Source organism: Ranitomeya imitator, chromosome 2 (assembly GCF_032444005.1).
Source record: "Ranitomeya imitator isolate aRanImi1 chromosome 2, aRanImi1.pri, whole genome shotgun sequence".
Lineage (NCBI taxonomy): Eukaryota > Metazoa > Chordata > Amphibia > Anura > Dendrobatidae > Ranitomeya > Ranitomeya imitator.
Genome location: NC_091283.1, coordinates 217,708,154 through 217,733,045, shown reverse-complemented (window position 1 = coordinate 217,733,045; position 24,892 = coordinate 217,708,154). Strand labels below are relative to the sequence as shown.

Here is a 24,892-nt window from a genome sequence, read left to right as displayed (position 1 = left end):
CAACGTCTGTGCCCAAACACCTCCGGACCTTAATGAAGGTGACACCACGGTGGACAATATTGGAGAGGAAGTACAAGACAGCAGAATGGCCAGCCAAGATTCTCCGGAGAACATGTCTTTGTCACCAGAAAGAACTGATTCCATTGGAGAACGTGACATTGCAGCACATACAGGAGAATTTTTAAACTCTAATAACACGACTTCAACTTCCTCGGACGCTGATGCCAACTCTGGTGGTGGTGTGTCGAGGCATGTGGGGATGGGGGCTGTTTCTGCCCGTCCCGTGGCTTTGAGAAGGGCGGTACCAAAGAAGACCAAACAAGCTCAAATTATTGAACAGTTAACTAGCAGAACGCTCAATCTACTTGATAATTCATCAAAGCAAGATGAGCAAGACAAATTTGGGTCACTTTTGGCAGACAGCCTTAGAACACTGCCACGGGACAAGCAGCAAATGTACATGACAGCGGCCAATTGTCTGTTTATGGCAATTGATGGCACATCCACCCTACCCCCTGCTCCACAAGTTATGATGGGTATTTTTAACCTTTTTAATAACCCCATTGTGCCTCCACCACCACCACCAGCTGCTGCATCGCAGCGTTATGGACAGGCGGCAACATACAGGGCCGACCATGTAGATGCGTACAGTTATGGCCATACACCTGTACCTAGTGCAACTGGCCATCGTTCCAGTACGCCCAATACCAGTGTCTCCTCCCAACCAGACTTATTTATGGGTTACGACTATCAACCGGAATATCACCACTTTTGAGATTTGATTTCTCATCCTTTTTGAGTAGAGATGGGAGTGAAGAGAATGTTTAACCGTTAGAGTTCCTGACAAAATATTATAAAGTTATTTAAGTTTTGTTATAAAATGTCAGTTCATATATATTAAAAACAGTTTCTTGTATGTAATAAAAGTTTATTTTACTTCATTAAAAAAAATTTATTTTAACAACTCAAGAGTTCTGATTATCATAAAAATATGATCGGAAAATGGGATCTGAGGAAGCAACAGTAAACGATAACATGGAAACGATTATTGTTTAAATAATATTTTGTATTTATTAACAATTATTTGCTTACAATTTGATTTTTTAAAAAGGGGCCTTGGTAGATAGGGATTTGGCGTCGGTAGATTGGGATTACGCCTAGCATTTTCACAGGTGTTAGCATCTGTGCCGTACAGACTGGTTCCTTAGTTGATAGGGTTCAGCCGTCATATGTTCTCTGCTGTTATATCTCACGTCCAGGCTTGGGCCTGGATTCTGTTTAGGTTTCCGATCTTCTCTGCAGTTCAGGCTGCTCTACACCGGCAAAAGAGTATTGCCAGTGCACAGCACCTTCAGGACTCATTAAGTAGTCTGCGAAGGTTTCTCTCACACGCACACCCGAGTTACATTGCCTTCCTTGACCAAAGTTGTCCACTCCATCTAATTCCGACACCTGTGGCTCCTCAACTACCCCTGTGCTGTATTCCCGAGCATACTTGTGGAGCACACAGAATGCCTTTATCACAGTGTCCACAGTCTCCGGATCTAACTGGATGGCAGTGTGAAAGATCCTCCACATGATCCCGAAGGTACATTCCACATATCTTCGTGCACGGCTCAGCCTATAATTAAAAATCCTACGCCGATCATCCAGTGCTCTTCGTGGGTATGGGCGCAGCAGGTGGGGCTTTAAGGGAAATGCCTCATCCGATACCATCACAAAGGGCACTGGATGTGTGGAACCCGGCAAAGGTCTTGGGGCTGGGAGCGTGCCGCCATCTCGAAGAATTTGAAGTCCAATCTGTGATGATTGCAGCACCCGAGAATCCCCAGAACTGCCATAAGCACCGACGTCGATGGCAACAAACTTGTAATGTGCGTCAGCCACCGCCATCAAGACCACCGAAAAATACTTCTTATAATTAAAGAAGCTTGATCCTGATCGTGGTGGCTTCAGCACTCTAACATGTTTGCCATCAACAGCACCTACGCAGTTGGGGAAATTGGCCACAGACTGAAAGCCTGCTGCAACCTGCAGCCAAGTCTCCTCGGTTGGGCAAGGCACCACGATGGGCTGCAACTTCTGCCAGATGACGGTACATGTGCACCGTACAATTTGCGAGATGGTGGATTTGCCAACCCTAAATTGGAGGTGCAGGGATGTGTAGCTCTCTCCAGTGGCTAAAAACCTGAATAAAGGAAAAAAATAATTTAGAAAACCTACGAACACTAATTGTATTGCAAGATAAAACATACACATCATGGCCACTAGCGTTATGGGGACACAGGCAGCATTGCGGCAGCATTATGAGGTAAACTGTCAGCATTGGGGCACCATTATGGGGCCACTGGCACAATTGCGGCAGCATTATGAGGGAAACTGGCAGCATTATGGGGACACTCGCAGAATAGCGGCAGCATTATGAGGGAAACAGGGTGCACTCGCAGCATTGGGGCAGCATTATGAGGGAAACTGGCAGTATTATGGGGGCACTCGCAGCATAGCGGCAGCATTATGAGGGAAACAGGGTGCACTCGCAGCATTGGGGCAGCGTTATGAGGGAAACTGGCAGCATTATGGGGGCACTCGCAGCATAGCGGCAGCATTATGAGGGAAACGGTGCACTCGCAGCATTGGGGCAGCATTATGAGGGAAACTGGCAGCATTATGGGGGCACTCGCAGCATAGCGGCAGCATTATGAGGGGAAACAGGGTGCACTCGCAGCATTGGGGCAGCGTTATGAGGGAAACTGGCAGCATTATGGGGGCACTCGCAGCATTGGGGCAGCATTATGAGGGAAACAGGGTGCACTCGCAGCATTGGGGCAGCGTTATGAGGGAAACTGGCAGCATTATGGGGGCACTCGCAGCATAGCGGCAGCATTATGAGGGAAACGGTGCACTCGCAGCATTGGGGCAGCATTATGAGGGAAACTGGCAGCATTATGGGGGCACTCGCAGCATAGCGGCAGCATTATGAGGGGAAACAGGGTGCACTCGCAGCATTGGGGCAGCGTTATGAGGGAAACTGGCAGCATTATGGGGGCACTCGCAGCATTGGGGCAGCATTATGAGGGAAACAGGGTGCACTCGCAGCATTGGGGCAGCGTTATGAGGGAAACTGGAAGCATTGTGGCAGCATTATGGGGGCACTCGCAGCATAGCGGCAGCATTATGGGTTAAACTGGCAGCATTTAGGGGGGCACTAGCAGCAAGGCCTTACCGCAAGGTGATGAGCAGCCTTTCTTCTGCAGAGATTGCTCTTCGCATGACCATATCTTCGTAAGCGAGGTGTGGATCAAGAAGAATTAGAAGACGATCAAATGCCTCAATGGAAAGCCGGCAAAACTGAGAAAATTTATCTGGAAAGCTGAAAATAAAAAGGAAAAAAAAAAAATTAAATAATTTTAAACACACATAATGTATGTTGTATATAGTAAAAAAAAGTTACAAATAAACACAGCTGTCAATATACCATTTCTCACTATATCTTACCTCCTTAAATCCCGATAAAGAACATGGAAGTGTCCCTTTTCCTCCAGTTCCTGAATAATGGGATGAACCCACATCCTTTTTTTGTCATCTGCTATTCCTTCTTCTCCGAGATTGCTCCTATGGGAGCATATAGTATGTGTTATTACATGGAACTGTACAACGCATGGAATACTGCTGGCAATCCGCAACGTCATAAACTCAGCATCTCCGCAGCCTAAGGCTGGGTTCACATTGCGTTCCCCCAGTCCGTTTGACGGACTTCGTTACACCGCTGCATAACGCGGTGAAACGTAGTCCGCTAGCGCCGCCATTGACTCCTATGTCTGACACTTCGCTAGCCATGTGCCGTCATTTGAGTGACGGTTGGACCCCGAGACTCGGACTGCAGCGTTTCCGGGTCTGTCACTGCTAGCGCAGATAGAGCTAGCAGATGCTCCATCTGCGCTAGCGATGTGCCAAAGTCAGCACTTGCGTTACAGCAGACCGTGAACGTATGTGTTGAACGGGCTGCTGTACACATTGTGAACCCAGCCTAATACGCAAAGTGTTCACATCTAATGACATTATCTTACCAGCTGGCTGTGGTGGTGCAGCAAAAGCAGTGTCGTATGCAACAGTAGCCGGTTCTGTTGTGGAGTAAGACGATGGTGCGGCATGTTGAATTCAACAAGAAAGCAAAATGGTGAAGAGGGGTTGGACCAGGAAATGACCTCATGGGATGTTTTTTTTTTTTCAACCAACTTTATCTGTGTTAAAAAACGCAAAAGAAACGCACAAAAAACGCATAAAAAACGCACATAAAACGCATAAAAAACGCATGCGGATTTCCTGGGAATGGTGCCAGATTCTCCTCAGGAAAATTTCTGCAAGAAAACCTGACGTGTGCACATGCCCTAAGGGTATGTGTCCACGTTCAGGAAACGCTGCGTTGTGCCGCAGCGTCAAAAACGCAGCGTCCAGATGTTACAGCATAGTGGAGGGGATTTCATGAAATCCCGTCTCCACTATGCGGTAAAAAAGCCAGGCGTCAGAGCCGTGTAAATGGACATGCGGCGCGTCTATTCAGAACGCAGCATGTCTGTTTAAATGCGGCGACGCTCCGTCGCTGCACCGTTTATTTGCCCATAGACAATAATTGAATGCGATCAAATCGCATGGTTTACATGCGTAGTAACAGCGTTGTGCGGCTGAGTTCCTGTGTCACTGACGGAAGTACGTGATACAGGAACTTCCGGTGAGAGAGAGAGTAGAGAGGTCCGGTGCCGTCCCCTCCCGTCCCGTCCCTGTGTTTTGTTTTATTTTATTTTATAGCCGCCCTCTGCCCTTGCAATGCTCAGCTGCTTACTACTGGAAAAATGCCCCGGTCGTCCCTGGAATGGATATCGCGGCCAGCAATCAGCTGTACAGGTGACCGGCCATTACCGTCTCCCTGGCGGTGTAGTATATGTCACGGCCAGCTTAGCGCGATAAGTTCTGTGCACGTGACTGCCGGGGCCGGGATAATCTCCGGTCACCTGTACTCGCGATCAGCTGGCTGTGAGAAATGCATTCCTCACCGTTGGGGAACCTCCTCCGGTAAGCAGCTCTGCTGTGTCTGGATGTGAGGCTTAGCCTGGCATTCAGATATAGCAGAGCTGGACTCGTCGTGGGACCTTCACTATTTATGACTACGGCGGAACAGGTAGTATATTGTTTTTTGGTTTTTTTTTAACAGGAGATCGAGCATACCTCCCAACTTTTGAAGACGGGAAACAGGGACAAAGTTTGCGACACATGATGCTCCATACTGTATGATGGCGACACATGATGCTCCATACTGTATAATTGCCACAAATGATGCTCCATACTGTATGATGGCGACACATAATGCTCCATACTGTATATTGACCGCACATGATGCTCCATACTGTATAATGGCCACACATGATGCTCCATACTGTAAATTGGCCCCACATAATGCTCAATACTGTATAATGGCTCCACATGATGCTCCATACTGTATAATGGCCCCACATAATTCTTCATACTATATAATGACCGCACATGATGCTCCATACTGTATAATGACCGCACATGATGCTCCATACTGTATAATGACCGCACATGATGCTCCATACTGTATAATGACCGCACATGATGCTCCATACTGTATAATGACCGCACATGATGCTCCATACTGTATAATGACCGCACATGATGCTCCATACTGTATAATGGCCACACATGGTGCTCCATACTGTATAATGACCGCACATGATGCTCCATACTGTATAATGACCACACATGATGCTCCATACTGTATAATGACCACACATGATGCTGCATACTGTATGATGGCCGCACATGATGCTCCATACTGTATAATGGCTCCACATGATGCTGCATACTGTATATTGACCGCACATGATGCTCCATACTGTATAATGGCCACACATGATGCTCCATACTGTAAATTGGCCCCACATGATGCTCAATACTGTATCATGACCGCACATGATGCTCCATACTGTATAATGACCGCACATGATGCTCCATACTGTATAATGACCGCACATGATGCTCCATACTGTATAATGACCGCACATGATTCTCCATACTGTATAATGACAGCTATACCATAGAAATAAGGCGCACAACCATAGAGGATATATAATATATAATAGCAGGGAGGTGCAAAAAAAGCCGGTAGTAAACAACAATGAAAAACAAAGGAAGAAAGCACTACCGTAGCGCCTGCACACTACACCACACAATAATAAGAAAAAATATACAAATTTTATTTGGTACATAAACAAGAATAAAACATAATTAAAATACATAGGCACCCTTCCACAGAACCCACAACATATAAACTCTTAATAAATATAAAGTGCTAGTGGAAGTAAATACATAATTGGTATCATAATAGCATATAGGCACATACATATATATGCATAATAACCTCCAAATGCACAACAAATCCAGGAATAATAGACCCCTGAGTGGTGGCTCAAACAATACAAGCCTACAGTACAGAGATATCAATGAACAGTCCCCACACAAGTTCAGTATATATATAAACTAACGTCTCAACCATAACCCAAAATATATATATATAATAACGATCAGAAACGGGGGCACAGCCAGTGTGGAAGGAACTCACACAGGTAAGGAAATCTAGGGTAAGAATGATACGCTGAAGCGTCCACCAAGGACAGGTGGAGGAGGGCAAGATGGAAATACCAAGACTAACAAGCCAAAGTGCAAAAAACCGCCCGGGGGGGAGAGACCCGGAAAGAGAGGGGTTAAGGATGGAATACCAGGAAGGGTGCCAAAGAACCGACCCCACGCGTATCGCCGCAACTCGTACGGCTTCGTCAGGGGAAGTATAAGTCTACGCTACCAAACGGGTAATATATACCTGAAAGAGTGATTGGCAATGCGATGCAGGAGCGGTGGGCTGGAAGCCGGAAGTACGGCCAGCAGATCCGGAAATGGAGTAAAGTCCAACACGATAGTAGTGCGCATGGGCGCACAGGATACACACAGCACGGCGCCTGCGCAGCTGGAAAGGCCGGAAAACAGTACACCATAAGAGTAGCAGAATTGCCTATGGGTAAAGCAACCCGCAACAAGAGTGCGCATGCGCTAGATGGAGCGCAGATGTCCGGCCCCGCTAGTAAGACAGGGAATCCGGCGCCTGCGCAAGAGAAAAAGTAGACACAGCGGCACAGGCTATAGGCTGCACACCAAACAACATTATATGCGTGCAGCCTGCCTGATAGATGAACACCGCAACCAAAGAAAAAAGTATGCCGGCACAAGCAAAGCTCCCGGGAGACAACAAAACATATAGACATAAGAGACAATAAGAAAGACAAAAAATAATAAAAACAACATATACCCAGAGCCACCAATGTGCCACCCACAAATGCAACACAAGCCACAAACATATAATAACACATATGAATAGCACAGAGAAGGATAATAAAAGGTAAGAAATGAAAAATATAAAAAAATAATAATAGAAAAGAGAACAAAAATAATAATGAGAAGAAATGTATATGTATATATATAATGACAATACTTGAACCCAAAGGTCCATAACTATGAATAAAGACTGAATTGGTGCAAGAAAATGAATAAACAAAAATATGGAGTATGATACAGAATTTTTATTCACATATCATATAATGCTTAATACGTCCACCAGTATGATAGTACTTAATGACTATATGAAAAAAAAAAAAAAAAAAAAAGGAAGAAAGATCCAACGTGGGTAAACCTATACGCAAATTGAATGCCACGGCCACAGGGGTCCAATGAAGGTCTAAGGTGCATAGGTGGTACCAAATATAGGCAGACGCGACAAAATAGGATCAACCCTTTATTGGCTATATAAGAGCAGGGGAAGGATCCTTTATTGGCTATATAAGAGCAGGGGAAGGATCCAACATAGGTAAATCCATACGTAAATTAAATACCAAGGCCACAGGGGTCCAATAGAGGTCTACGGTGCATTGATAGTACCAGATATAGGCAGAGACGACCAAATTTGATCAACCCTTAATAGGCTATGTAAGAACAGGAGAAGGATCCAACGTAGGTAAACCTATACGCAAAATAAATACCAAGGCCACAGGGGTCCAATAGAAGTCTAAGATGCATAGGTGGTCCCAGATATAGGCAGAAGCGACAAACAAAAAATTGGAAGGTCCACAGCGCATATGATAACAGCCCTACAGATCCAAATATAAAAGAGACATGCACATATAAATCCTAAGAATACAAAAAGGTTCAAGTCCCAATGTAAGGTCCGTATCAAAGAGCCATGGTGAATCCAAGGTCCGCTCCACAGATAGTGCAAAGAATCCAATAGAAGACACTGTTGGGACATCCATCTAGAACCAAAAAATGGAGCCTAAAAAACAAAGAAAGGACAAAACAGAAAAGAAAAAATAAGTCCAAGCAGATACAGAAACTCAATATATATACAGGAGTATATGGAGGAAACAGCCCTAACCCAAAAAGCCAGTAAACAGTAACTCCTCATTAAGGCCCATGGGAGTGATAGTATTAAGGCTGAATATCAAACGGGATTCAGAGCGTAGAAGTAATTTCTTGGGGCACCCCCCTCTATTGGACAGAAAAACTTTCTCCAGCCCCATCACCCATGTGCCATTAATTCTACATGAGTGGTGAGTGAGGTAATGAGATGCCACTGAAGTGAGCATTTTACCCTTAGACTGATCCACTCAGGCCAAGTTAATAGTCGAGAAATGTTTCTGTATTCGTCGTCGAAGCTCTTGGGACGTCTGCCCTACATATACCAGACGACATGGACATATGAGGGCGTAAATGACACAGTTCGATTTGCAATTGATGTAATTTCTCAGTCTATGTTTAGTCCCATCCCTAGGATTAACAAAAAAATCCCTATTTGTGCCCATATAAGGGCAAATACTACAATTGCCACAGGCGAAGGAACCCTTTAAAGTTACACCCCGGTGAAGCCTCACCGTCTGCCTGGTATAGTGGCTCCTAGTAAGGAGATCCCTAAAGTTTGGAGCCCTCCTAGCCGTAAGTAGTGGAGATTCACTGACAATTTTAGTAGTCTGGAGATCTGTAGTTAGAATCTCCCAGTGTTTCTGAAGGATACCTCTCACTTGTGCCCAATGAGTGTTAAAAGTGGTGATAAACCGGGGTTTTGAATCATTGACCTTGGGTTTAGAAGTGAGCAAGGATACCTGAGTTTGTGATCTGGCACGTTCATAGGCTGCCGAGATGTATCTTCTGGGATAACTTCTGTCCTTGAATCTAGATGTCAGTTCACGTGCCTCCACATAAAAATCACTGTCCTCCGTACAGTTACGTCTGGCTCTTAAAAATTGCCCGATTGGCACACCTCTCTTTGTGTGAGCCGGATGAAAACTCCGATATTCCAAGAGGGAATTAGTCGCTGTTGGTTTCCGATATAGACGTGTATGAAGTGATCCATTCTCCATTGTGACTTGAAGATCCAAAAATGTCACCGACAATGGGGACCAAGAGTAAGTCAACATGATGTTATGTGGATTTTGATTCAAGGTCTCAATAAAGGTCTGACATTCATCTGATGTACCTGTCCAAACAAAAAATAGATCATCAATGTAATGCCGCCAATAGCGTACATGAGATTTAAACAGAGCCATAGGGTAAACCACGGTGGCCTCCCACCACCCCAGAAAAAGATTAGCCAGGGCAGGGGCACAGCGCGCACCCATGGCCACTCCTGAGACCTGCAAAAAGAATGTTCTATCAAACACAAAATAATTGTGTTTTAGAATGAAGTCTAATAGGTCCACTATGAAACTGTCATGCATTCTGTCAGAGTCCAAGATCTCATCCAAAAAGTGTAATACCGCCGCAATACCATCTTCAAGGCCGATGTTCGAGTATAAAGACTCGACATCGCATGTCACTAGTAGGGCTCCCGAGGGCACATTAACATCCCGACATATGCGAATAAAATGTGAAGAGTCTTGTGTGTAAGATGGTAAATTTTTGACCATCGGTTGCAGGAAAAAATCAACGTACACAGATGCCCTCTCGCACAAACTCCCGATACTAGCCACAATGGGGCGACCGGGAGGTATAGTGAGATCTTTGTGTACCTTAGGCAGCATATAGAAAGTGGCCGTGACCGGACTTTCAACCCAGAGAAATTTAAATTCCTGATCCCGAATGATACCCAGTTCCTTAGCCTTATCCAGGAGCCTCCTTAATTTGACCAAAAAAGGTCCTGTAGGGTCTGATGGAAGTCGTCTGTAGAATTTGGTATTTTGTAATTGTCGATTGGCCTCCTCCAAATACAAATGGTGAGGCCATAACACCACATTGCCCCCCTTATCCGCCTCTTTGATGATAAATGAGGCATTATTTCTGAGGCTAGATATGGCCCTTTTTTCCGAGATGTTAAGATTATTGGGTACGGAAGAACGGGGGGACAATGAGAGTATATCTTTTTTAACCAACTCAAAGAAAACCCTAACCGATGGGACCAAAGAAAAAGGGGGGGCTGTGGTGGACTTGATTCTATGGGGGAAACGGCCCTTACCTGTCACCGTCGAGTTCTCCTGCAACAGATCCAATAGATCCTGTAGGACTTGCTGATCAGCCTGATCAGCGTGGTCAATCAATTGCGGTTTATTATGTAGGACCTGGAGAACCAAGCATCTGCAGAAAAGATAGAGATCTTTAATGAGAGTGAATTTATCGACTGATTGGACAGGTGAGAAGGTCAAACCCCTCTGGAGTACAGAGGTTTCAATAGAAGACAGTTGGTAGTCAGAGAGATTAATGATACATAACGCATTATTATGTACCTGATCCCCCAAAGGGGGCTTTGCCAAAGTAGCTGGGACATCTACTTGTAGAACCTCCTGCGTTGATTGCGAGGTGCTGGTCTCTGTCCCTTGCTTCGTGTCATCCGCATGAGCGTGTTGTCGTTGTTTCTTCCCTCTTCTGGTCCTGTGTCTAGGTCGCTTTCGACCGAGGATAAAAAATCACTACTAGACATTCGTGCATCCTCTGCTGGTATAGCCTCCTGAGCCCCCTAAGTGGTTTTACGTGATGTAAATTTAAGCCTGGAATTACCATGGTGTTTCCACCGATATGCCTGACCTTGTTCAAAATCTCTACAGTCTCTAGCAAATTTGGACTTTTTCTTATGCATGACCTCCTGGTCAAATTTATCCAAAATGTCCTTTAATTTAAGTTTAAATGGTTGTACCAAGGTATTATGATCGTACGTGAGCAATTTAGCCTCCATGTCTTTAATTCTGCTCTTAGTGCTAGAGAGCAGTTCTCTGTCATGTGTGAGTAACATATTCATAATCACATTGGAACAGCGTAATAGGCCCTGCTCCCACAATGCACGAAACTCTGGGGAAGGCTCCCATGCCGGGTAAATAGACACCCTTAATCCACGTGGTGCTATATTGGTTTTAAGGTATTCCTCCAGGCTGCGGATATTCCACCACAGCCTGATACCAAGTTTCTGTGCTGCCGTAAGTTCAGAAGTCAGCTGTGAAAAATCTGAATTTTGAACCACCGTCACCGTAGATGAGAAAATATTGGAGGACTGGGCCTGCCAGGCGGCCTCTCGAGAGTCCCAATCAATACTCCTGCGCCTACCAAATCACCCGAACAGCTAAAGAAAGAAAGTAAAAATAAATATCATAAACAAAAAATATTGGCCAAGATAAATAACCTACAGCTTATCCAAATCCATAATAGGACGTGTGCAGCTTTAGAAGAAATGCCACCTAAACAGGGAAGGCAAACAACCAACAGCTATACCATAGAAATAAGGCGCACAACCATAGAGGATATATAATATATAATAGCAGGGAGGTGCACAAAAAGCCGGTAGTAAACAACAATGAAAAACAAAGGAAGAAAGCACTACCGTAGCGCCTGCACACTACACCACACAATAATAAGAAAATATATACAAATTTTATTTGGTACATAAACAAGAATAAAACATAATTAAAATACATAGGCACCCTTCCACAGAACCCCCAACATATAAACTCTTAATAAATATAAAGTGCTAGTGGAAGTAAATACATAATTGGTATCATAATAGCATATAGGCACATACATATATATGCATAATAACCTCCAAATGCACAACAAATCCAGGAACAATAGACCCCTGAGTGGTGGCTCAAACAATACAAGCCTACAGTACAGAGATATCAATGAACAGTCCCCACACAAGTTCAGTATATATATAAACTAACGTCTCAACCATAACCCAAAAAATATATATATATATATATATATAATAACGATCAGAAACGGGGGCACAGCCAGTGTGGAAGGAACTCACACAGGTAAGGAAATCTAGGGTAAGAATGATACGCTGAAGCGTCCACCAAGGACAGGTGGAGGAGGGCAAGATGGAAATACCAAGACTAACAAGCCAAAGTGCAAAAAACCGCCCGGGGGGGAGAGACCCGGAAAGAGAGGGGGTAAGGATGGAATACCAGGAAGGGTGCTATCCAGCAGAGGATGCACGAATTTCTAGTAGTGATTTTTTATCCTCGGTCGAAAGCGACCTAGACACAGGACCAGAAGAGGGAAGAAACAACGACAACACGCTCATGTGGATGACACGAAGCAAGGGACAGAGACCAGCACCTCGCAATCAACGCAGGAGGTTCTACAAGTAGATGTCCCAGCTACTTTGGCAAAGCCCCCTTTGGGGGATCAGGTACATAATAATGCGTTATGTATCATTAATCTCTCTGACTACCAACTGTCTTCTATTGAAACCTCTGTACTCCAGAGGGGTTTGACCTTCTCACCTGTCCAATTAGTCGATAAATTCACTCTCATTAAAGATCTCTATCTTTTCTGCAGATGCTTGGTTCTCCAGGTCCTACATAATAAACCGCAATTGATTGACCACACTGATCAGGCTGATCAGCAAGTCCTACAGGATCTATTGGAGCTGTTGCAGGAGAACTCGACGGTGACAGGTAAGGGCCGTTTCCCCCATAGAATCAAGTCCACCACAGCCCCCCCTTTTTCTTTGGTCCCATCGGTTAGGGTTTTCTTTGAGTTGGTTAAAAAAGATATACTCTCATTGTCCCCCCGTTCTTCCGTACCCAATAATCTTAACATCTCGGAAAAAAGGGCCATATCTAGCCTCAGAAATAATGCCTCATTTATCATCAAAGAGGCGGATAAGGGGGGCAATGTGGTGTTATGGCCTCACCATTTGTATTTGGAGGAGGCCAATCGACAATTACAAAATACCAAATTCTACAGACGACTTCCATCAGACCCTACAGGACCTTTTTTGGTCAAACTCAGGAGGCTCCTGGATAAGGCTAAGGAACTGGGTATCATTCGGGATCAGGAATTTAAATTTCTCTGGGTTGAAAGTCCGGTCACGGCCACATTCTATATGCTGCCTAAGGTACACAAAGATCTCACTAAACCTCCCGGTCGCCCCATTGTGGCTAGTATCGGGAGTTTGTGCGAGAGGGCATCTGTGTACGTTGATTTTTTCCTGCAACCGATGGTCAAAAATTTACCATCTTACACACAAGACTCTTCACATTTTATTCGCATATGTCGGGATGTTAATGTGCCCTCGGGAGCCCTACTAGTGACATGCGATGTCGAGTCTTTATACTCGAACATCGGCCATGAAGATGGTATTGCGGCGGTATTACACTTTTTGGATGAGATCTTGGACTCTGACAGAATGCATGACAGTTTCATAGTGGACCTATTAGACTTCATTCTAAAACACAATTATTTTGTGTTTGATAGAACATTCTTTTTGCAGGTCTCAGGAGTGGCCATGGGTGCGCGCTGTGCCCCTGCCCTGGCTAATCTTTTTCTGGGGTGGTGGGAGGCCACCGTGGTTTACCCTATGGCACTGTTTAAATCTCATGTACGCTATTGGCGGCGTTACATTGATGATCTATTTTTTGTTTGGACAGGTACATCAGATGAATGTCAGACCTTTATTGAGACCTTGAATCAAAATCCACATAACATCATGTTGACTTACTCTTGGTCCCCATTGTCGGTGACATTTTTGGATCTTCAAGTCACAATGGAGAATGGATCACTTCATACACGTCTATATCGGAAACCAACAGCGACTAATTCCCTCTTGGAATATCGGAGTTTTCATCCGGCTCACACAAAGAGAGGTGTGCCAATCGGGCAATTTTTAAGAGCCAGACGTAACTGTACGGAGGACAGTGATTTTTATGTGGAGGCACGTGAACTGACATCTAGATTCAAGGACAGAAGTTATCCCAGAAGATACATCTCGGCAGCCTATGAACGTGCCAGATCACAAACTCAGGTATCCTTGCTCACTTCTAAACCCAAGGTCAATGATTCAAAACCCCGGTTTATCACCACTTTTAACACTCATTGGGCACAAGTGAGAGGTATCCTTCAGAAACACTGGGAGATTCTAACTACAGATCTCCAGACTACTAAAATTGTCAGTGAATCTCCACTACTTACGGCTAGGAGGGCTCCAAACTTTAGGGATCTCCTTACTAGGAGCCACTATACCAGGCAGACGGTGAGGCTGCACCGGGGTGTAACTTTAAAGGGTTCCTTCGCCTGTGGCAATTGTAGTATTTGCCCTTATATGGGCACAAATAGGGATTTTTTTGTTAATCCTAGGGATGTGTTGTGAATTCTGTGGCAGAGCTCCCTCCTGTGGTCACAAGTGGTACTTCGGCTGATTCTCTCTGGGAGCTTCCGTTTGTGGAGGAAACTGGTACTGCTGCTTCTGAGTTTCCTTCCTCAGGTGATCTGGTGAGGTCGTTAGGTGCTTCTCTACTTAACCCCACCTAATGCTTTGATTCATGCTTCCTGTCAATGTTCCAGTGTTGGACTTGTGTATCTCTGGATCATTCCTGTGGCCTGCTGCTCTGCATAGCTAAGTGCTTCTTTGCTATTTGTTGCTATTTTTTCTGTCCAGCTTGTCTATTTGTTTTGCTGGAAGCTCTGGGACGCAAAGGGTGTACCTCCGTGCCGTTAGTTCGGTACGGAGTGTCTTTTTGCCCCTTTGCGTGGTTTTCTTTAGGGTTTTGTGTAGGCCGCAAAGTTATCTTTCCTATCCTCGTTCTGTCTAGAATATCGGGCCTCACTTTGCTGAATCTATTTCATCCCTACGTTCGTCTTTTCATCTTACTCACAGTCATTATATGTGGGGGGCTGCCTTTTCCTTTGGGTATTTCTCTGAGGCAAGGTAGGCTTATTTTTTCTATCTTCAGGCTAGTTAGTTTCTCAGGCTGTGCCGAGTTGCATAGGGAGCTTTAGGCGCAATCCACGGCTGCCTCTAGTTGTGTTTGGAGAGGATCAGGGATTGCGGTCTGCAGAGTTCCCATGTCTCAGAGCTCGTTCTATTATTTTGGGTTATTGTCAGATCACTGTATGTGCTCTGACCTCCATGTCCATTGTGATACTGAATTGCCTTTAACAACAGTACAGGAAGCCAAAAGTACTAATGATTCTCAATAGAGGGAAAAAAGAAGTTCTGAGACCATTTTTTTTTCTTGCCTTTGTGGTTTTTTTTTTTTTTCCCCTAGACATTTGGGTGGTTCAGTACACAGGTGTAGCGATGGACATTAGAAGTCTGTCTTCATTTGTGGATCAGCTCTCGGCAAGAGTACAAAAGATTCAAGACACTATTGATCAGAAATCTATGTTAGAACCAAGAATTCCTATTCCTGATTTGTTTTTTGGAGATAGAACTAAGTTTCTGAGTTTCAAAAATAATTGTAAGTTATTTCTGGCCTTGAAACCTCGTTCCTCTGGTGATCCAGTTCAACAGGTTTTGATTATTATTTCTTTTTTGCGCGGCGACCCTCAGGACTGGGCATTTTCTCTTGCGCCAGGAGATCCTGCATTAAGTAATATCAATGCGTTTTTCCTGGCGCTTGGATTGCTGTACGATGAGCCTAATTCAGTGGATCAGGCAGAAAAGAATTTGCTGGCTCTTTATCAGGGTCAGGATGAGATAGAGGTATATTGCCAGAAATTTAGAAAATGGTCAGTGCTCACTCAATGGAATGAATCTGCGCTGGCAGCTATGTTCAGAAAGGGTCTCTCTGAAGCCCTTAAGGATGTCATGGTGGGATTTCCTATGCCTGCTGGTTTGAATGAGTCTATGTCTTTGGCTATTCAGATCGGTCGACGCTTGCGTGAGCGTAAATCTGTGCACCATTTGGCAGTATTACCTGAGCTTAAACCTGAGCCTATGCAGTGCGATAGGACTTTGACCAGAGTTGAACGGCAAGAACACAGACGTCTGAATGGGCTGTGTTTCTACTGTGGTGATTCCACTCATGCTATCTCTGATTGTCCTAAGCGCACTAAGCGGTTCGCTAGGTCTGCCACCATTGGTACGGTACAGTCAAAATTTCTTCTGTCCGTTACCTTGATCTGCTCTTTGTCATCATATTCTGTCATGGCGTTTGTGGATTCAGGCGCTGCTCTGAATTTGATGGACTTGGAATATGCTAAGCGTTGTGGGTTTTTCTTGGAGCCCTTGCAGTGTCCTATTCCATTGAGAGGTATTGATGCTACGCCTTTGGCCAAGAATAAGCCTCAATACTGGACGCAGCTGACCATGTGCATGGCTCCTGCACATCAGGAGGATATTCGCTTTCTGGTGTTGCATAATCTGCATGATGTGGTCGTGTTGGGGTTGCCATGGCTACAAGCCCATAATCCAGTATTGGATTGGAAATCCATGTCGGTGTCCAGCTGGGGTTGTCAGGGGGTACATGGTGATGTTCCATTTTTGTCAATTTCGTCATCCACCCCTTCTGAGGTTCCAGAGTTCTTGTCTGATTACCGGGATGTATTTGATGAGCCCAAGTCCGATGCCCTACCTCCGCATAGGGATTGTGATTGTGCTATCAATTTGATTCCTGGTGGTAAATTCCCAAAAGGTCGACTGTTTAATTTATCCGTGCCTGAGCACACCGCTATGCGCAGTTATGTGAAGGAATCCCTGGAGAAGGGGCATATTCGCCCGTCATCGTCGCCATTAGGAGCAGGGGTTTTTTTTGTAGCCAAAAAGGATGGTTTGCTGAGACCTTGAATAGATTATCGCCTTCTTAATAAGATCACTGTTAAATTTCAGTACCCCTTGCCTTTGTTATCTGATTTGTTTGCTCGGATTAAGGGGGCTAGTTGGTTCACCAAGATTGATCTTCGTGGTGCGTATAATCTGGTGCGAATCAGGCGAGGCGATGAATGGAAAACTGCATTTAATACGCCCGAGGGTCATTTTGAGTATCTAGTGATGCCATTCTGACTTGCCAATGCTCCATCAGTGTTTCAGTCCTTTATGCATGACATCTTCCGAGAGTACCTGGATAAATTCCTGATTGTGTACTTGGATGACATTTTGAACTTCTCGGATGATTGGGAGTCTCATGTGAAACAGGTCAGAACGGTTTTTCAGGTCCTGCGTGCTAATTCTTTGTTTGTGAAGGGATCAAAGTGTCTCTTTGGTGTGCAGAAGGTTTCATTTTTGGGGTTCATCTTTTCCCCTTCTACTATCGAGATGGATTCTGTTAAGGTCCAAGCCATCCATGACTGGACTCAGCCGACATCTCTGAAAAGTCTGCAAAAGTTCCTGGGCTTTGCTAATTTTTATCGTCGCTTCATCTGCAATTTTTCTAGTATTGCCAAACCATTGACCGATTTGACCAAGAAGGGTGCTGATTTGGTCAATTGGTCTTCTGCTGCTGTGGAAGCTTTTCAAGAGTTGAAGCGTCGTTTTTCTTCTGCCCCTGTGTTGTGTCAACCTGATGTTTCTCTTCCGTTCCAGGTCGAGGTTGATGCTTCTGAGATTGGAGCAGGGGCTGTTTTGTCACAGAGAGGTTCTGATTGTTCAGTGATGAAACCATGCGCTTTTTTTTCCAGGAAGTTTTCGCCTGCTGAGCGGAATTATGATGTGGGCAACCGAGAGTTGCTGGCCATGAAGTGGGCATTCGAGGAGTGGCGTCATTGGCTTGAAGGAGCTAAGCATCGCGTGGTGGTATTGACTGATCATAAGAACCTGACTTATCTCGAGTCTGCTAAGCGTTTGAATCCTAGACAGGCTCGTTGGTCGCTGTTTTTCGCCCGTTTTGACTTTGTGATTTCGTACCTTCCGGGCTCTAAAAATGTGAAGGCGGATGCTCTGTCTAGGAGTTTTGTGCCCGACTCTCCGGGTTTATCTGAGCCGGCGGGTATCCTCAAGGAAGGAGTAATTGTGTCTGCCATCTCCCCTGATTTGCGGCGGGTGCTGCAAAATTTTCAGGCTAATAAACCTGATCGTTGTCCAGCGGAGAAACTGTTTGTCCCGGATAGGTGGACAAATAAAGTGATCTCTGAGGTTCATTGTTCGGTGTTGGCTGGTCATCCTGGAATCTTTGGTACCAGAGAGTTAGTGGCTAGATCCTTTTGGTGGCCATCTCTGTCGCGGGATGTGCGTTCTTTTGTGCAGTCCTGTGGGATTTGTGCTCGGGCTAAGCCCTGCTGTTCTCGTGCCAGTGGGTTGCTTTTGCCCTTGCCGGTCCCGAAGAGACCTTGGACACATATCTCTATGGATTTTATTTCAGATCTTCCCGTCTCTCAAAAGATGTCAGTCATTTGGGTGGTCTGTGATCGCTTTTCTAAGATGGTCCATCTGGTACCCTTGTCCAAGTTGCCTTCCTCCTCTGATTTGGTGCCATTGTTCTTCCAGCATGTGGTTCGTTTGCATGGCATTCCAGAGAATATCGTTTCTGACAGAGGTTCCCAGTTTGTTTCGAGGTTTTGGCGAGCCTTTTGTGGTAGGATGGGCATTGACTTGTCTTTTTCCTCGGCTTTTCATCCTCAGACTAATGGCCAGACCGAACGAACCAATCAGACCTTGGAAACCTATCTGAGATGCTTTGTTTCTGCCGATCAGGATGACTGGGTGTCCTTTTTGCCTTTGGCTGACTTCGCCCTTAATAATCGGGCCAGCTCGGCTACCTTGGTTTCGTCATTTTTCTGCAATTCTGGGTTCCATCCTCGTTTCTCTTCAGGACAGGTTGAGTCTTCGGACTGTCCTGGTGTGGATACTGTGGTGGACAGGTTGCAGCAGATTTGGACTCATGTAGTGGACAATTTGACCTTGTCCCAGGAGAAGGCTCAACGTTTCGCTAATCGCAGACGCCGTGTGGGTCCCCGACTTCGTGTTGGGGATCTGGTTTGGTTATCTTCTCATCATATTCCTATGAAGGTTTCCTCTCCGAAGTTTAAACCTCGTTTCATTGGTCCTTATAGGATTTCTGAGGTTATTAATCCTGTGTCTTTTCGTCTGACCCTCCCAGATTCTTTTTTCATACATAACGTCTTCCATAGGTCATTGTTGCAGAGATACGTGGCACCTATGGTTCCATCTGTTGACCCTCCTGCCCCGGTTTTGGTGGAGGGGGTAATTGGAGTATATTGTGGAGAAGATTTTGGATTCTCGTGTTTCAAGACGGAAACTCCAGTATCTGGTTAAATGGAAGGGTTATGCTCAGGAGGATAATTCCTGGGTTTTTGCCTCTGATGTCCATGCTCCCGATCTTGTTCGTGCCTTTCATGTGGCTCATCCTGGTTGGCCTGGGGGCTCTGGTGAGGGTTCGGTGACCCCTCCTCAAGGGGGGGGTACTGTTGTGAATTCTGTGGCAGAGCTCCCTCCTGTGGTCACAAGTGGTACTTCGGCTGATTCTCTCTGGGAGCTTCCGTTTGTGGAGGAAACTGGTACTGCTGCTTCTGAGTTTCCTTCCTCACATGATCTGGTGAGGTCGTTAGGTGCTTCTCTACTTAACCCCTCCTAATGCTTTGATTCATGCTTCCTGTCAATGTTCCAGTGTTGGACTTGTGTATCTCTGGATCATTCCTGTGGCCTGCTGCTCTGCATAGCTAAGTGCTTCTTTGCTATTTGTTGCTATTTTTTCTGTCCAGCTTGTCTATTTGTTTTGCTGGAAGCTCTGGGACGCAAAGGGTGTACCTCCGTGCCGTTAGTTCGGTACGGAGTATCTTTTTGCCCCTTTGCGTGGTTTTCTTTAGGGTTTTGTGTAGACCGCAAAGTTATCTTTCCTATCCTCGTTCTGTCTAGAATATCGGGCCTCACTTTGCTGAATCTATTTCATCCCTACGTTTGTCTTTTCATCTTACTCACAGTCATTATATGTGGGGGGCTGCCTTTTCCTTTGGGGTATTTCTCTGAGGCAAGGTAGGCTTATTTTTTCTATCTTCAGGCTAGTTAGTTTCTCAGGCTGTGCCGAGTTGCATAGGGAGCTTTAGGCGCAATCCACGGCTGCCTCTAGTTGTGTTTGGAGAGGATCAGGGATTGCGGTCTGCAGAGTTCCCACGTCTCAGAGCTCGTTCTATTATTTTGGGTTATTGTCAGATCACTGTATGTGCTCTGACCTCCATGTCCATTGTGATACTGAATTGCCTTTCACAACAGGGATGGGACTAAACATAGACTGAGAAATTACATCAATTGCAAATCGAACTGCGTCATTTACGCCCTCATATGTCCATGTCGTCTGGTATATGTAGGGCAGACGTCCCAAGAGCTTCGACGACGAATACAGAAACATTTCTCGACTATTAACTTGGCCTGAGTGGATCAGTCTAAGGGTAAAATGCTCACTTCAGTGGCATCTCATTACCTCACTCACCACTCATGTGGAATTAATGGCACATGGGTGATGGGGCTGGAGAAAGTTTTTCTGTCCAATAGAGGGGGGTGCCCCAAGAAATTACTTCTACGCTCTGAATCCCGTTGGATATTCAGCCTTAATACTATCACTCCCATGGGCCTTAATGAGGAGTTACTGTTTACTGGCTTTTTGGGTTAGGGCTGTTTCCTCCATATACTCCTGTATATATATTGAGTTTCTGTATCTGCTTGGACTTATTTTTTCTTTTCTGTTTTGTCCTTTCTTTGTTTTTTAGGCTCCATTTTTTGGTTCTAGATGGATGTCCCAACAGTGTCTTCTATTGGATTCTTTGCACTATCTGTGGAGCGGACCTTGGATTCACCATGGCTCTTTGATACGGACCTTACATTGGGACTTGAACCTTTTTGTATTCTTAGGATTTATATGTGCATGTCTCTTTTATATTTGGATCTGTAGGGCTGTTATCATATGCGCTGTGGACCTTCCAATTTTTTGTTTGTCGCTTCTGCCTATATCTGGGACCACCTATGCATCTTAGACTTCTATTGGACCCCTGTGGCCTTGGTATTTATTTTGCGTATAGGTTTACCTACGTTGGATCCTTCTCCTGTTCTTACATAGCCTATTAAGGGTTGATCAAATTTGGTCGTCTCTGCCTATATCTGGTACTATCAATGCACCTTAGACCTTCATTGGACCCCTGTGGCCGTGGCATTCAATTTGCGTATAGGTTTACCCATGTTGGATCTTTCTTCCTTTTTTTTTTTTTTTTCATATAGTCATTAAGTACTATCATACTGGTGGACGTATTAAGCATTATATGATATGTGAATAAAAATTCTGTATCATACTCCATATTTTTGTTTATTCATTTTCTTGCACCAATTCAGTCTTTATTCATAGTTATGGACCTTTGGGTTCAAGTATTGTCATTATATATATACATATACATTTCTTCTCATTATTATTTTTGTTCTCTTTTCTATTATTATTTTTTTATATTTTTCATTTCTTACCTTTTATTATCCTTCTCTGTGCTATTCATATGTGTTATTATATGTTTGTGGCTTGTGTTGCGTTTGTGGGTGGCACATTGGTGGCTCTGGGTATATGTTTTTATTATTTTTTGTCTTTCTTATTGTCTCTTATGTCTATATGTTTTGTTGTCTCCCGGGAGCTTTGCTTGTGCCGGCATACTTTTTTCTTTGGTTGCGGTGTTCATCTATCAGGCAGGCTGCACGCATACAATGTTGTTTGGTGTGCAGCCTATAGCCTGTGCCACTGTGTCTCCTTTTTCTCTTGCGCAGGCGCCGGATTCCCTGTCTTACTAGCGGGGCCGGACATCTGCGCTCCATCTAGCGCATGCGCACTCTTGTTGCGGGTTGCTTTACCCATAGGCAATTCTGCTACTCTTATGGTGTACTGTTTGCCAGCCTTTCCAGCTGCGCAGGCGCCGTGCTGTGTGTATCCTGTGCGCCCATGCGCACTACTATCGTGTTGGACTTTACTCCATTTCCGGATCTGCTGGCCGTACTTCCGGCTTCCAGCCCACCGCTCCTGCATCGCATTGCCAATCACTCTTTCAGGTATATATTACCCGTTTGGTAGCGTAGACTTATACTTCCCCTGACGAAGCCGTACGAGTTGCGGCGATACGCGTGGGGTCGGTTCTTTGGCACCCTTCCTGGTATTCCATCCTTACCCCCTCTCTTTCCGGGTCTCTCCCCCCCGGGCGGTTTTTTGCACTTTGGCTTGTTAGTCTTGGTATTTCCATCTTGCCCTCCTCCACCTGTCCTTGGTGGACGCTTCAGCGTATCATTCTTACCCTAGATTTCCTTACCTGTGTGAGTTCCTTCCACACTGGCTGTGCCCCCGTTTCTGATCGTTATTATATATATATATATATATATATATATATATATATATATTTTGGGTTATGGTTGAGACGTTAGTTTATATATATACTGAACTTGTGTGGGGACTGTTCATTGATATCTCTGTACTGTAGGCTTGTATTGTTTGAGCCACCACTCAGGGGTCTATTATTCCTGGATTTGTTGTGCATTTGGAGGTTATTATGCATATATATGTATGTGCCTATATGCTATTATGATACCAATTATGTATTTACTTCCACTAGCACTTTATATTTATTAAGAGTTTATATGTTGGGGGTTCTGTGGAAGGGTGCCTATGTATTTTAATTATGTTTTATTCTTGTTTATGTACCAAATAAAATTTGTATATTTTTTCTTATTATTGTGTGGTGTAGTGTGCAGGCGCTACGGTAGTGCTTTCTTCCTTTGTTTTTCATACTGTATAATGACCGCACATGATGCTCCATACTGTATAATGACCGCACATGATGCTCCATACTGTAGCACTTTGTACTATATAATGGCGACACATAGCACTTCCTACCATATAATGGCGACACATAGCACCTCGCACGCACACGGCTCCGCTCCGTACACCTCACACACACACGGCTCCGCTCCATACACCTCATACACATGGCTCTGCTACATCCGCACTGTACACCTCCTGACCCCACACAAGGCAGCATACTTACCTCATCCTGCGTCTGCAGCACCATGTTGGCAATCAGCACAGGCAGCGAGTCCTGCAATCCACGGAGGTCCCGATCATGTTACCGCTGACTCCTCCCCTCCTGTGACTTCATCACAGGTCCTGTACACATAAAGCAGGCAGCCATACGGAAGGGTAAGGGCCCGGGGCATGGCTTAACATAAGGGGGCGTGTCGGTCCTGCTGTCTGCGGGTGCGGGATCAGAGCGTCCCGTGCAGGACAGCAGGGCAAAGGTTCAAAACCGGGACAATCCCACACAATGAGGAACGGTTGGGAGCTATGGATCGAGGGCTTTGCAGGAATGAGAGTACAATAAAAATATGGTCCAAAATGTGTTGTGTTTCATTTCATTAAAATATTTTATTAAGGTTTTTTTTTTTTCTTAACTATTTACTAACTAATAATGGATAGGTGTCTTATTGACGCCTCTCCATTATTAACAAGGCTTAATGTCACCTTACAATAGCAAGGTGACATTAACCCTTCATTACCCCATATCCCACCGCTACACGGGAGTGGGAAGAGCCGGGTAAAGTTCCACAATTGGAGCATCTTTTTATGCGCCAATTGTGGGGCTGCTGCTGGCTGGTATTTTGAGGCTGGTGAGGGCCAAAATGCATGGACCTTGCCAGTCTTTTAATACCAGGCCGCAGCAGCCTGCTTCATCTGGCTGGATATCAAAAATACGGGGGACCCCACGCCATTTTTTATCAAGGGGATCCCCTGTATTTTGGCTAAACAGCCAGATTACCAGACTGCTGCGGCATGATATTTGCATACTTTTTAAAGGTACTCACACATAAATAGGAAATTTAAGTTTTAGTTTGACTAATTACGTATTAAAACAGTGAATTTATGTCAAAATTAAAAGGAACCTGTCAAACCCAAAATTGAATATGACCTAAGACCAACGGCATCGGGCTTATCTGCAGCATTTGCAATGCTGTAGCTAAGCCCCGACGTATCCTGAAAGATGATAAAAACAGGTTAGATTATGCTCACCCAGGGGTGGTCCCGTCCGATGGCCATTGCGGTCCTGTCCAGGGCCTCCCATCTTCATACGATGACGTCCTCTTCTTGTATTCACGCTGCGGCTCTGGCGCAGGCGTACTGATCTGTCCTGTTGAGGGCAGAGCAAACTACTGCAGTGCGCAGCCACCGGGAAAGGTCAGAGAGGCCCAGCGCCAGCGCACTGCAGGACTTTGCTCTGCCCTCAACAGGACACATCAATACGCCTGCGCCAGAGCCGCAGCATGAATACAAGAAGAGGATGTCATCGTATGAAGATGGCAGGCCCCGAACCGCCACACTCATCGGACCGCAGCGGGAACGCCCCTTGGTGACTATAATATAACCTGTTTTTCTCACCTTTCAGGATACATCGGGGGCTTATCTACAGCATTACATAATACTGTATATAAGGCCCTGATGACGATGGGCTTAGCTCATATACAATTTTGGGGGTTACAGGTTCCCTTTAAATGAACAGGCCAAAATAGAGATACTGTATTGTAATCATTATAACACACACTAGTTATTTTGAATAATTTTATTACAATGGTTGTGTGTTTTATAATGCGTATATACCT

At 45.0% G+C, this 24,892-nt stretch overlaps 1 protein-coding gene across 1 annotated transcript; it reads right to left on the bottom strand.

Annotated features, from left to right (window-relative positions):
* Positions 1–1,017: 1,017 nt before the first annotated feature.
* LOC138666329 (uncharacterized) lies at positions 1,018–11,284 on the bottom strand. Its single transcript, XM_069754556.1, has 9 exons — positions 11,132–11,284; positions 10,884–11,068; positions 10,571–10,689; positions 9,222–9,595; positions 8,218–8,375; positions 6,896–7,039; positions 3,496–3,612; positions 3,224–3,370; positions 1,018–2,188 (listed from the first exon to the last, which is right to left on the bottom strand). The coding sequence occupies exons 1-9, from the start codon at positions 11,282–11,284 to the stop codon at positions 1,279–1,281; spliced, it is 2,307 nt and encodes a 768-aa protein (XP_069610657.1). The 3' UTR covers positions 1,018–1,278.
* Between the last annotated feature and the right edge of the window lie 13,608 nt (positions 11,285–24,892).

Excerpts from the sequence above, each read along its gene's own strand:
- LOC138666329 (XM_069754556.1), bottom strand. The coding sequence starts at position 11,284 with ATGGAGGCTAAATTGCTCACGTACGATCATAATACCTTGGTACAACCA. Across the intron at positions 3,371-3,495 it reads CTTTATCGGGATTTAAGGAG|CTTTCCAGATAAATTTTCTC; the intron begins GTAAGATATAGT and ends TTTTATTTTCAG. Across the intron at positions 2,189-3,223 it reads AGGCTGCTCATCACCTTGCG|GTTTTTAGCCACTGGAGAGA; the intron begins GTAAGGCCTTGC and ends TCCTTTATTCAG.